The sequence below is a fragment of the Pleurodeles waltl genome, chromosome 5 (genome assembly GCF_031143425.1).
Source record: "Pleurodeles waltl isolate 20211129_DDA chromosome 5, aPleWal1.hap1.20221129, whole genome shotgun sequence".
Taxonomy (NCBI): Eukaryota; Metazoa; Chordata; class Amphibia; order Caudata; family Salamandridae; genus Pleurodeles; species Pleurodeles waltl.
The window spans coordinates 1868098759-1868110436 of record NC_090444.1 but is presented as its reverse complement, the minus strand read 5'-3'; the positions used below and the strand labels follow the sequence as shown (position 1 = coordinate 1868110436).

General features: G+C 49.7%; 1 protein-coding gene across 2 annotated transcripts in view; it reads left to right on the top strand.

The window, feature by feature from the left end:
• Positions 1-1277: 1277 nt before the first annotated feature.
• Positions 1278-11678, top strand: part of LOC138296905 (phosphofurin acidic cluster sorting protein 2-like) — a 617149-nt gene continuing 606748 nt past the window's right edge. Inside the window, exon 1 of one of the 2 annotated variants that reach the window (XM_069236419.1) lies at positions 1278-1488. In XM_069236419.1, the coding sequence (XP_069092520.1) occupies positions 1349-1488 (140 nt within the window). In that variant the 5' untranslated portion in view covers positions 1278-1348. The remainder of the gene's footprint in view (positions 1489-11678) is intronic. The other variant, XM_069236418.1, reaches the window with a different exon arrangement.

Genomic DNA, 11678 nt, shown 5'->3' with positions numbered 1-11678 from the left:
AACTATAAGTAACTATAAGTAGACAGTCTTTCACACATCGATGATTGGCTCCTCTTCTCCCATTCCCATTGTCAGATTCGTCAGGTAACTTTTTAGTTGCAATTCTAGCTGCAGTCAGTACGCTCCTGGGAACGTCTTTGTCTCATGCATCAAGTTTACAAAGCAGTTTTCATGAGAAAGTTTAAGACATTTACAAATTGCTTGGTCAGCGCAGGGTGAACAATGAACAATATTAATTCTTTGCTTTTACAGGACATTTATGAACATTTATTAGGCCATGGAACTTAACATGAGGCTTTGTCGACCAGGCCCAAATCTCATTATTAATCAAAGCTCAACATTATTTAAGTAAATACATAACATGAATATATTAGTATAACCCATTAATACATTTTATTCTATGGGTGCACAAAAACTAACTGTAAATGTAAACTCATTATTAATTTTCATACGTTATAGTGGCCACTCAAGTGGGCACATTTTCCAAGGTACATACTATTTTCTATCTTGGTCTAATTCATGTCAATTCTTAACCAGTAATAAATCAAAATTTATTAGTAATTAATTCAGCTTTCACAGTTCCAATATAAGCCTATAGGTAAAATGCATTTTCACTATTATATCTTTTTCAAAATCTCCCACTTCCCAGTTTGAAAATGCTGGCATAGGTTATATGGGCAGTCAAAACCAAAAATAACTATCCCCTCTTCTTTAAAAAAATAATAATGATACTGTGGTGATGAATAAGAGACCTATCACAGCAGGCTTTGCCCTCTGCCCCCTACCCTGGGGCAGTACATGCACCGCCCTGCTCTCTGCAGAAGCCCATAATAGCCAGTGTGACCGCCATGTTAGAGTCAGGCGCCCCTGCCCTGGACGTGCGACCTCCCAAGATGGTGCCTGCGTGCGGTTTGCGGGGGTCTCTCCACTCCCCGTCTCATCTTATTGACAGCTGCTGGCCCCGCCCCTCGCACACGATGCACGTGCCGCACTGTGCGCGCGCTCAGCCTTTTGACAGCTGTCAGGCCGCCGGCTGAGCTGACACGCCCCGTCGCCACTTGCAGGCGTGGGGCGTCGAACCCGCAAGCAATTGGCTGCCCTCACAGGAGGGGGTGCCGACTGGCTTAATTAAACCAATCAGAGAGAGATAACGGTTTTACTGCGGTTCGACCTCCCATAATTGGCGCTGAGCGCCAGCGGTTTAACTCTCCATAGGCTGGGTGCGCTCGGAACGAGGCTTCCCGATTGGTGGGCCCCGGAGTGGGCGGGGCCGCGGCGCGCTGACTCGGGCACCTGCTGGCGCTGCCTATACTGAAGCTTGCGCCCGAGCTGTCGGCTGCTGGCAACCATGGTCCCCGCGGGCATGGCGGGGGCGGGAGCTGGGGACCCCTGCCCGGGGGGCGCCGCCGCCTCCGCCCCGGTCCCGCTGCCCATGAACCTCTACGCCACCTGGGAGATCGACCGCTCGTCGCCCAGCTGCGTGCCCAGGTAGGGGGCGTGGCTAGCGCGAGGGGGCGTGGCCTGTAGTGTGTGGGCGTGTCTACGGGTGGTGTCCGCGTGCTGTGCTTGGCGTGTGGGCGGAGTCACGCGGCGCGCAAGCGTTGCACCCCGTGCTGTAGTGGGCGGGGCTGAGCCGTCTGTCACTCACATGCTAGGCAGGGGAGGGTCTTCTATAGTGGGCGGAGCTAAGCCTTCTACCACTCACATGCCTGGCGTGGGCGGGAATATAGTTTCTGTCACTCACATGCTGGGCGTGGGCGGGGCTTTGGGTGACCTGATAAACAAAAGGTGTGAAGTGGGGGAGCCAGTGGAAGTGAGGGGCCCTTGAGATGCAGGGTCAGTAGAAGTGGGTGGACCCTCCTGTGGGGCCAGTGGAAGTGGGGTACCCTCCTTTGGGGCCAGTGGGAGTAAGGGGTCCTTGAGATGCAGGGTCAGTAGAAGTGGGGGGACCCTCCTGTGGGGCCAGTGGGAGTAAGGGGTCCTTGAGATGCAGGGTCAGTAGAAGTGGGGGGACCCTCCTGTGGGGCCAGTGGAAGTGGGGTACCCTCCTTTGGGGCCAGTGGGAGTAAGGGGTCCTTGAGATGCAGGGTCAGTAGAAGTGGGTGGACTCTCCTGTGGGGCCAGTGGAAGTGGGGTACCCTCCTTTGGGGCCAGTGGGAGTAAGGGGTCCTTGAGATGCAGGGTCAGTAGAAGTGGGGGGACCCTCCTGTGGGGCCAGTGGAAGTGGGGGACCCTCCTTTGGGGCCAGTGGAAGTGAGGCGCCCTTGAGATGCAGGGTAAGAAGTGGGGACCCTCCTGTGGGGCCAGTGGAAGTGAGGTGTCCTTGAGATGCAGGGTCAGTAGAAGTGGGTGGACTCTCCTGTGGGGCCAGTGGAAGTGGGGGACCCTCCTTTGGGGCCAGTGGGAGTGAGGGGTCCTTGAGATGCAGGGTCAATAGAAGTGGGGGGACCCTCCTGTGGGGCCCATGGCAGTGGAAGTGTGGGACCCTCCTGTGGGGCCAGTGGAAGTGAGGGGTCCTTGAGATGCAGGGCCAGTAGAAGTAGGGGCTCTCCTGTGGGGCCAGTGGAAGTGTGGGGCCCTTGAAGTGCTGGGTCATTGGAAGTGGGGGCTCTCTTGTGGGGCCAGTGGAGGTGAGGAACCCTTGAGATGCAGGCTCAGTTGAAGTGGGGGAGACCCTCCTTTGGGGCCAGTGGAAGTGAGGTGCCCTTGAGATGCCGGGTCAGTAGCAGTGGGGGGACCCTTCTGTGTGGCCAGTGGAAGTGGGGTCCCTCCTTTGGGCCCATGGAAGTGGGGGGCCCTTGAGGTGCAGCTGAGGGAGATACTGAGTGATTGACCAGGAGAGAGGAGATGTTGACCCTGTGCCTTGTGAGAGACATTGCACTGTTGTGAAAGAGGTGAGAGCACTGCTGTGGGCAGAGGAGCCAGGAGCCCCCTCTGCCATTTGCCCCGAGGCAGTAAAATAGTTTAATCCACGGGTACCTTTCACCCCCATCTTCTGCTGTGCCTGGTGTCATTATGCTGAAGGCTGCTGCTGAGACTAGGGAGGGGGCCAGGCACCCCAGGCTTGCTGGGGCAGGTTCAGTGTCTCACCAGGAGCCCTGGCATATCCAGTACATTTACCAGACCTACTGGTTTTCGGAGAGACCCATCAGGGCACAAGGGAGGCCGGCTTATACGATCTCAGGTGCAGAACTGGCACCCTTACAAAATTCAATTTCACATAGGTGATACTGTGTGTAAAAGGTGCATTTAATTCCCTTTAGTATCTTTCTTTTCTGTGTTGTCCGCGGTTAGTCATTCTTTGGCCCTCGATGAGTGCAGACTACCTCTGTATTTGAAAATATCCAGTTTTTGGCTTTCAGAAGCCCTGTCACTGTGGCTGAGAGACAGATGTGGCTGCAGTCCAGAGCCATCGTCCCCACTTAATATGAAAAAAATGTTCAGTTAATAAAACAAATCAGGTCATTGTTCACTCAGTGACAGTGAGAAGTACACATTTTAAATATACAGACTAAAGTAACTTGCAATTTGCTTTAAAACTGATTTCAGTTTGCATGAGTTCTCAACTATGTGAGCAAGATGGAGGCATCCGCCTCACATTACGTGACAATCACATATAAATGTAATTTGTCTGACTTTTATGTGTTACTTTCTATGTCACTCAAACTGGTAGTACCAAGACATAACATGTCACACCTTCATTCTGAATGTACTTGTGACATCAACTTGATGAGTGTGAATTATAAGTGAGTTAGTATTGGGCATCCATAGCTTTTTTAAGTAAACCATTCATTGGTGAATTTGTGTTTCATCGATGCCTCACGGGTGTTCACACTGACATGAGATGGTGACAGAGTTATGCTTGCAAAGAACTATGAACTATAAATGTACTATGCAAAATGTGTTAATGGCCAGGGTCCTGGCTTCTAGTGCAATATGTGTTGCATAAAATTGGTGTATTGGCCGCTAGACGTGAAATGTGATAAGTACTCAACAGGTCTACGAGACAGGGATTTTGGGCTGGTGCACGTGAGGGGAGGACGGTGAGGTGGTTGCGCTATAGGGCAGAGGTCTTTAAACCTTTTTGTTCTGAGCCCACCCAAAGCAAAATGTTCTGACATTAGGGCCCCACCTCTAAAGGGGAGGGGCAAGTATTGGGGAGGGGCAAAGCTGAGAACAGGGGTGGAGCTTATGAAATCATTTCAGTGGTATGTTTTGTGTAGCTCATATTCCACACAGGGATGTGAAATTCCTATCGCCCGACGCCCGGGACATCTTGTTTGGGGTCAAGGGCAACAAGTTTTTATGTTTACTTTGTCCTTGGGACAAGTAGGCCCAACCCTCTGCAGCACAAACCCTTTGGCTGCCTGTTTACAGAGAGTGGAACTCTCTGCAGTTGAGGTAATGTGTTTCCAAAAGATAATGCTGTTTGAACTTGTATTTATGGTTCATTATTTGAAAATCTTCATTATTAGGGTGAGTGCTGTAAATAAATGTTTTAAGGTCACACTTCACTACTAACGTTGGTTCCAGTACTAAAAAATAAAAAACGTGTATACACATGTTTGAAAAGTTTAGGCTATGAGGCTAAGTATAATGCTCCCAGAATGCTCTCAGATTAGATGCAAATGAAGTGTCATTTAGTAAAATGTTTTGATGCATGCTAGTATTTCCCAAAAATATTTCTAATGGAAAATCAGTGTAACCATTTTCAACACGATTATGGGAAGCATGAAAATAAACAAACACTGACAAAGCCAACTGATCTGACATATTTTTTATAAGTCTTTTAGTTTCATCAATGCGTGTCTTGTTTTGACATGGCTTTTGTAACACTTTATTGTTGTGGGAGCTACCAGGCCCTCAACATTGTAACAAACACTGGCAAAAAAAAACCAAAACGTTTTTGAACTCTAAAAGCACACGTTGCCACCAGTGGCATAACAAAGGCCCCGCAGCCGCCCTCCAGGGGACCCCTTCAGCACAGCACCTGCCCTGAGTGAGTCTGGAGAGGGGGCTCCTCCATGTTCTTTGCAAAGGGGCACCCTCCAGTTTCGTTACGTCACTGATTGCCACTGTAGTTCCTGACACTGAACAAAACTACTTTGTGTGCCAATATGCTCCTTGTGGAAGAGGAAGAATGCGATCTCTCACAGTAAAGCCAGCCGAAAGAGAGAGAAATAGAAGTTTAATAAAAACAAAATGTCTTTGTTAACACCAGACCTAATTAGGGACCAAGACCCACATGTAGGTAGCTTTTTGCATGTCGCAAACAGCGACTTTCGCTCTTTGCGACGTGCAAAAAGCACATTGCAATGCACAAACCCAGTTTTGAGATTCGGTAACCTGGTTACCGAATCGCAAAACGGGTTTGCGACTCACAATTAGGAAGGGGTGTTCCCTTCCTAATTGCGACTCGCAGTGCAATGTAGGATTGTTTTGCGAACACGGGCGCAAACCAATCGCAGTTTGCACCCATTTCAAATGGGTGCTAACACTTTCACAAAAGGGAAGGGGTTCCCCTGGGACCCCTTCCTCATTGTGAATGTCACTGTAAACATTTTTTCAGAGCAGGCAGTGGTCCTGCGGACCACTGCCTGCTCTGAAAAAATGAAACGAAAACGTTTCATTTTTCGTTTTTGTAATGCATCTCGTTTTCCTTTAAGGAAAACGGGCTGCATTACAAAAAAAAAAAACTGCTTTATTGAAAAGCAGTCACAGACATGGTGGTCTGCTGTCTCCAGCAGGCCACCATCCCTGTGAGGCCGCCATTCGCAAGGGGGTCGCAAATTGCGACCCACCTCATGATTATTCATGAGGTGTGCATTTGCGAAGCCCTTGCGAATCACAGATGGTGTCAGGGACACCATCCTACATTCGGATTTGCGACTCGCAATTTGCGGGTCGCAAATCTGAACCTACCTACATGTGGCCCCAAATTCTTAAAGTCACAAAAGTGCACCCATGGTATATGTCGTACCCCTATAAAATATTTCTGAACTGTATTTTAGCATGGGTAAATACGCATGTGTAGATTTGCTCATGTGAAAATCTATTGAGCATTTGCAAGTTCATTTTCCCTTTAGCCACTTTCTTCCCAACCCTGGAAGAAGTTCTAATTCTGCCATTGTCAGGAGTAAATGTCCAACCTTTCTTATCATGGGAAAATATTAGAGAGAAGCTGGTGAAAATCTTTAAAACATGCAGGTTAGTAGGTTTGCAGACTCAAAGGCATTCCAGCCCTGGAACTATTGCTTACTGCTTCCTCCAGCCCCAGTATGCAGATCTGCAGAAAGGTGGAAAAATAAGGAAATTGGTACAGTAGGGATTGAAACTGCAAGTATTCAAGCCCTACTATGGTAGCAGCCCTGGCATAATCAGAGAGGCTATTATCAGAGCTCTTACATTATGAGATTGCTGCCATAATTTGGCGCCACATTACATGGCACCAAAGGGACAAGTAGATCTTTTTACAGGACAAGTAGATTTGAGAAGCAACCTGTCCCGTGGACAAGTAGATATTTTAATAAATTCCACACCCCTGCCACAATAAATGTGAGATTTCTAAAAGGGCAAATGCATGAAACAGAAATTGTCCAAAAAACTGTGTTCCCCATATTTTGGGTTTTGTGAGTGCCTCATGCCCCAATGCAACCACACCTACTGCACTAATGATAGCTGTGGCCCTGAGTAGCGCTCCACCGCAACTGCCTTTTTCATCCCTTCCAAACCATGTCTTGTCAACCCTCCAGGCTTGAAATGGGCTCTCTGTCCCTTTTGTTTCAGTCACATAACTATTGACCTCTTTGTTTCTGTGTGCGGGCAGGGCCATCTTTAGGGTGTGCGACCAGTGCAGCCGCGCCTGATGCTGAGCTCGGGGGGCTGCATTTACAAATAATTTATGGGTCTAACAGCACCTCCTGCAGAGTTCCTTGTGTGTCCAGCAGTTTTCAGGCAACAATTAAAATGTCATGATAACTCTGATGAATAATGTTTGCTGCTTGAGAGAGACTGAGTTTTGTCTGATGGACATTTTGACTAACTTTATAGTGGCGCAGAGGGTTAAAATGATCGCAGAACTATATGTCGTGGATAGCTCTGTGGCTTATTGCATTTGTGACAGAGAGCCTTTTGTTACTTACAGTTCATAACTTACAATTCTCATATAGCACAGTGACCTATGAACTGTCATCAAAGAGCTGCATGCACACTGCATGCTACAGATTAGAAAGGGATGTTTTCCCCGTAGTCTTTCATTATGCTAATATTGGTAAAAACTGCTTGTTTGGGTTAAATACATTCTTATCAGTAAAGCCAACTCTAATCACTCTGGTACCTCTTAAATCCTGGGTTTGTGTTTCTTCAGACCAAGCACTCTCAAAGTATATTCCCTGCTAGTATGGATGACATGTGATTCCTACATCTTGTAGACCTCATTGTCTTGTGTAACATTTCCTGCAGGCTGATATACACGTGATTCATTGTCTCTGTATATTGTGTGTGATGTAAAGTGCTCTGACTCCCTGCACTGGTATGAGTAGTGCTGTAAAACAAATGAAGTCTATGTGGACGAGGAGGGATGGAGGGATGAGGGGCTCTGTTAGAGGGCGGTAGTGTGGAAATCCATGGAGGAGGACAGGCCCGGCTGGCCTGTAAGGCAGTCGGGGAGTGCCCGAAGGCTGGACTGACGGGTCAGGGTGTGGGCCGGTGTTCTGGATGCTTGTGGGGCTATCTTATGGCCTGCTGGGCCGGGGTTTACTGTTGATTTCCCTGTTATTAAAACAAACATTGGCAGCAGCAAGCTCAAACACATGCAGTCTTCCACACCTTGCAAATCACTTACACACCTTGTCTTCACAAGTTCAAAACTGCCCGAGTCTGCACACCTGGGCCACTTCCTGGGCTATGCCATTTTCTAATAGAGGCCACTTTTATTTTCTTGCCCGGGCCTATGTTTTGACCCAGTCCAGCCCGGGAGAAGGAGGTCATGGGTAGGCGCCAGCGGTAAAACCGCCTCGTGTGTGCACCTTCATAATCCGAAGTTTAAATATTGACTGGTATATGCACAGTGCTTTTTGTCTAAGGCTGGGATCTCGTAGCGCTATAAATACACAAGCACTATTCCCTACTGTGCCCGCCGTGCGCTGACATCTGCACTGATGCATTAGCTAGCCCACTTCAGCTTGTGACGGAGTACACTTTTGAATGATTAGTTTAATCTGCATTTATGTTTATTTAAGGTAGGTGAGTGTTAATTTTAAATGCAGTTTGCTGTCGGTAAATAAAGCAATATAGTTTCAGAATAGTTTGTTCTTTTCAGCCACACCCTTGGCTCCACCCCTCTCGCTAGTTGAGCCCCCATGGCCCCCAGGGCCACAGTTGGACACGTTTAATCCACATGGCCGCCCTCATGTGAATGAGGAGAGCGTGGAAATCCCAAAGAAACGAGGTCTTGCTTCAAAGCCACGTTCTTGTCCAACTCCTTGCAGAGGCATTGATGCCCCCGGGACATTCACCGACCCCAGGGGGGCACCCACAGTCTGCAGACCTCTGCTGTAGAGGGGGTACTCACCCTGTGTGTGGACTGCTCCGTGTACCAAGGTTATTGTGCTTGTGTTCAGAGTGCCAAAAGTGGACACTGGATGCACCACTGGCTGAGAGCCAGCAGGTTGGGGTGCCCGTGTGTATGAGGGACACTGAAGCAGTGGGTGGGAGAGAAGGGGCACAGGAGCAGGACAGGGAGAGGCTGGAGGGGTCGGGGAGAAGCTGGGTGCAACAGAAAGGAATATTACAAGCACTGGGCGTTGTGTGTAGGTAGCTGCGGCCATGTGGCTCCATATCCGAGGACCCCACTGTGCATTCTGTGACTTGTAGTCCTAGTGTACTTTAGGTCTAACACCTCCCTCGAGGAATGCTAAGGAAGTGTGAGAGGTCCTGCTTTGACACAGCAGAGACGTGTGAGCTTTTGCCACAAGAGGTTTAGAACCAGACACTAATGTGTAGGTAATGTTGGGGTCAATCAATCAATCAGAACATTCTAAAGCGTACTACTCACCCGTTTGGGTCTCAAGGCGGTGGGGAGGGGGACGCTACTGGTCGAAGAGCCACGTCTTGAGGTGTTTCCTGAAGGTCAGGAGGTCCTGGGTCTGGCGTAGGTGGAGCGGTAGAGAGTTCCAGGTCTTGGCGGCAAGGTGAGAAAAGGATCTTCTTCCGGCAGTGGTGCAGCGGATGCGGGGGATGGTGGCGAGTGCGAGGCTGCCGGAGCGGAGATGGCGGGTGGGAGTGTGGAAGGTGAGTCTGTCGTTGAGGTAAGCTGGACCTGTGTTGTGGAGAGCTTTGTGTGCGTGGGTCAGGAGCTTGAAGGTGATCCTCTTCGAAACGGGTAGCCAGTGCAGGTCTCTGAGGTGGGGTGAGATGTGGTTGTGGCATGGGACATCAAAGATGAGGCGGGCGGATGCGTTCTGTATTCGTTGCAGTTTTGTTTGCAGCTTGGCAGTTGTCCCTGCGTATAGAGCGTTGCCGTAGTCCAATCTGCTGCTGACCAGGGCGTGGGTGACAGATTTCCTGGTCTCGACAGGAATCCACTTGAAGATTATGCGGAGCATGCGGAGAGTGTTGTAGCAGGAGGAGGTGATTGCGTTGACCTGCTGAGTCATGCTGAGAGTGGAGTCTAAGATGAAGCCCATGTTGCGTGCGTAGGTGGTGGGCGAGGGGGCGGTACCTAGGGAGCTGGGCCACCAAGAGTTGTTCCATGCTGAGGGGTCGGAGCCGAAGATGAGGATCTCAGTTTTGTTGGTGTTTAGCTTGAGGCGTCTCAATTCCATCCAGCTGGATATGGCGTGGAGTCCGTTGTGGAGGTTGTTTTTTGCAGTGGTAGGGTCTTTCGTGAGGGAGAGGATCAGCTGGATGTCGTCTGCGTAGGACACTATGTTGATGTGGTGGGATCGTGCTATGTTGGAGAGAGGGGCCATGTAAACGTTGAAGAGCATTGGGCTGAGGGATGATCCCTGGGGGACGCCACAGATGATCTTGGAGGCCTCTGACAGGAATGGTGGAAGGCGGATTCTCTTGGTTCTGCCGGAGAGGAAGGACGAGATCCAGTTGAGCGCCTTATCGCGGATTCCAGCGTTGTGGAGTCGTGTACGGAGGGTGTGATGGCATACCGTGTCGAAGGCTGCGGAGAGGTACAGGAGGATGAGTGCCGCGGTTTTGCCTTCGTCGAGCATGGTCCTAATGTCATCCGTGGCAGCGATGAGTGCGGTCTCGGTGCTGGGATGTTTTCGGAATCCGGATTAGGAGGTGTTGATCGCCTTGCTGCTTTCCAAGAAATGGGAAAGTTGGGCGTTGACGACGTTTTCGATGACCTTGGCTGGGAAAGGGAGGAGGGAGATTAGTTGGTAGTTCTTCGGATCATCTGGGTCCGCCTTGGGCTTCTTCAGTAGGGCGTTGACTTCCGCGTGTTTCCAGATTTGTGGGAAGGTGGCTGACTCGAAAGAGCTGTAGATGGTGTCGCAGAGGTGGGGTGCAATGATGTTGCTTGCTTTATTGAAGATATGGTGAGGGCAGGAGTCCGATGGGGATCCGGAGTGGATGGAGGCCATGGTGTTGGTGATGTCTTCTTTGTTGACGAGGGTCCAGGTGTGAAGGAGGTTGATGTTGCTCGGGGCGTTGGGTTCGTGGGGGTCTGTGCTCTGTCGGTGGGTCTTGGGGTTGAAGCTGTTGTGGATTTCTTCTATCTTGCGGCGGAAATGGGTGGCAAGAGTGTTGCAGAACTCCTGCGAGGGTGGGGGTTCGTTGGAGCAGGTCCTGGGGTTTGAGAGCTCTTTGACGATGCCGAAGAGTTCTTTACTGTTGTAGGCATTTTTGTCTGTGCGGTTTTTGAAGGGGGTCCTTTTGGTGGTGCGGATCAGCTGGTGATGCTTGCGGGTGGACTCCTTGAGTGCGGTGAGGTGGGGTTCGGTAGGATCCTGGCTCCAGGTCTTCTCTCTTTTGCAACATTCTTGTTTGGAGTTCTGTAGGTCTGGGGTTAACCAGCTGGCCTTGGCGCTGTGGAGGGTGTTTGATGGTTTTTTTGTGTGGCGCGAGGGTGTTGGCACAGTCTTCTAACCAGCAATGTAGATCGGAGGAGGCTGTGTTGGGGTCCGAGGTTCCTGGCAGCGGGGCCTGGGTCAGGGTGGAGATCAGTTGATCTGCTGAGATTTTGCTCCAGTTGCGTAGGGGGGGTTGTGTGGTGTGGTGGTGAGTGGTTGGTTTCAGGTAGGAGAAGTGGACGCAGCGGTGGTCTGTCCAGTCGAGTTCGGTGGTGTGGCTGAAGGAGACATGGCTGCGGGTGAGGAATAAACATTTGTAGAGGGATGTGATAGTCATGAAAGCGAATGCTCGATTACTTGTTAGTTACATAAGTTATAATATTAGTTGTTTAACTGTTGTAAGTTCTAGAGTCCACTTGGGTCTGCTCGTTTTCGTTGTCATGTGTCTGCACTGAGCGCAGACCATGGTGATATGTACACAGCGAACCAGAACTTCATTGAGTTTTCACCTTATAATTATATGTATTTATCACTTGGGTGGATTACATATGGATTGGTTGTAAATGTTCACAGCAGAATCTTAGTGATAAGATCATTTTTAGTTATTCGCTGAGTTTTTAAGTTCCTGGTTTCTGCATTAGTGGAGGC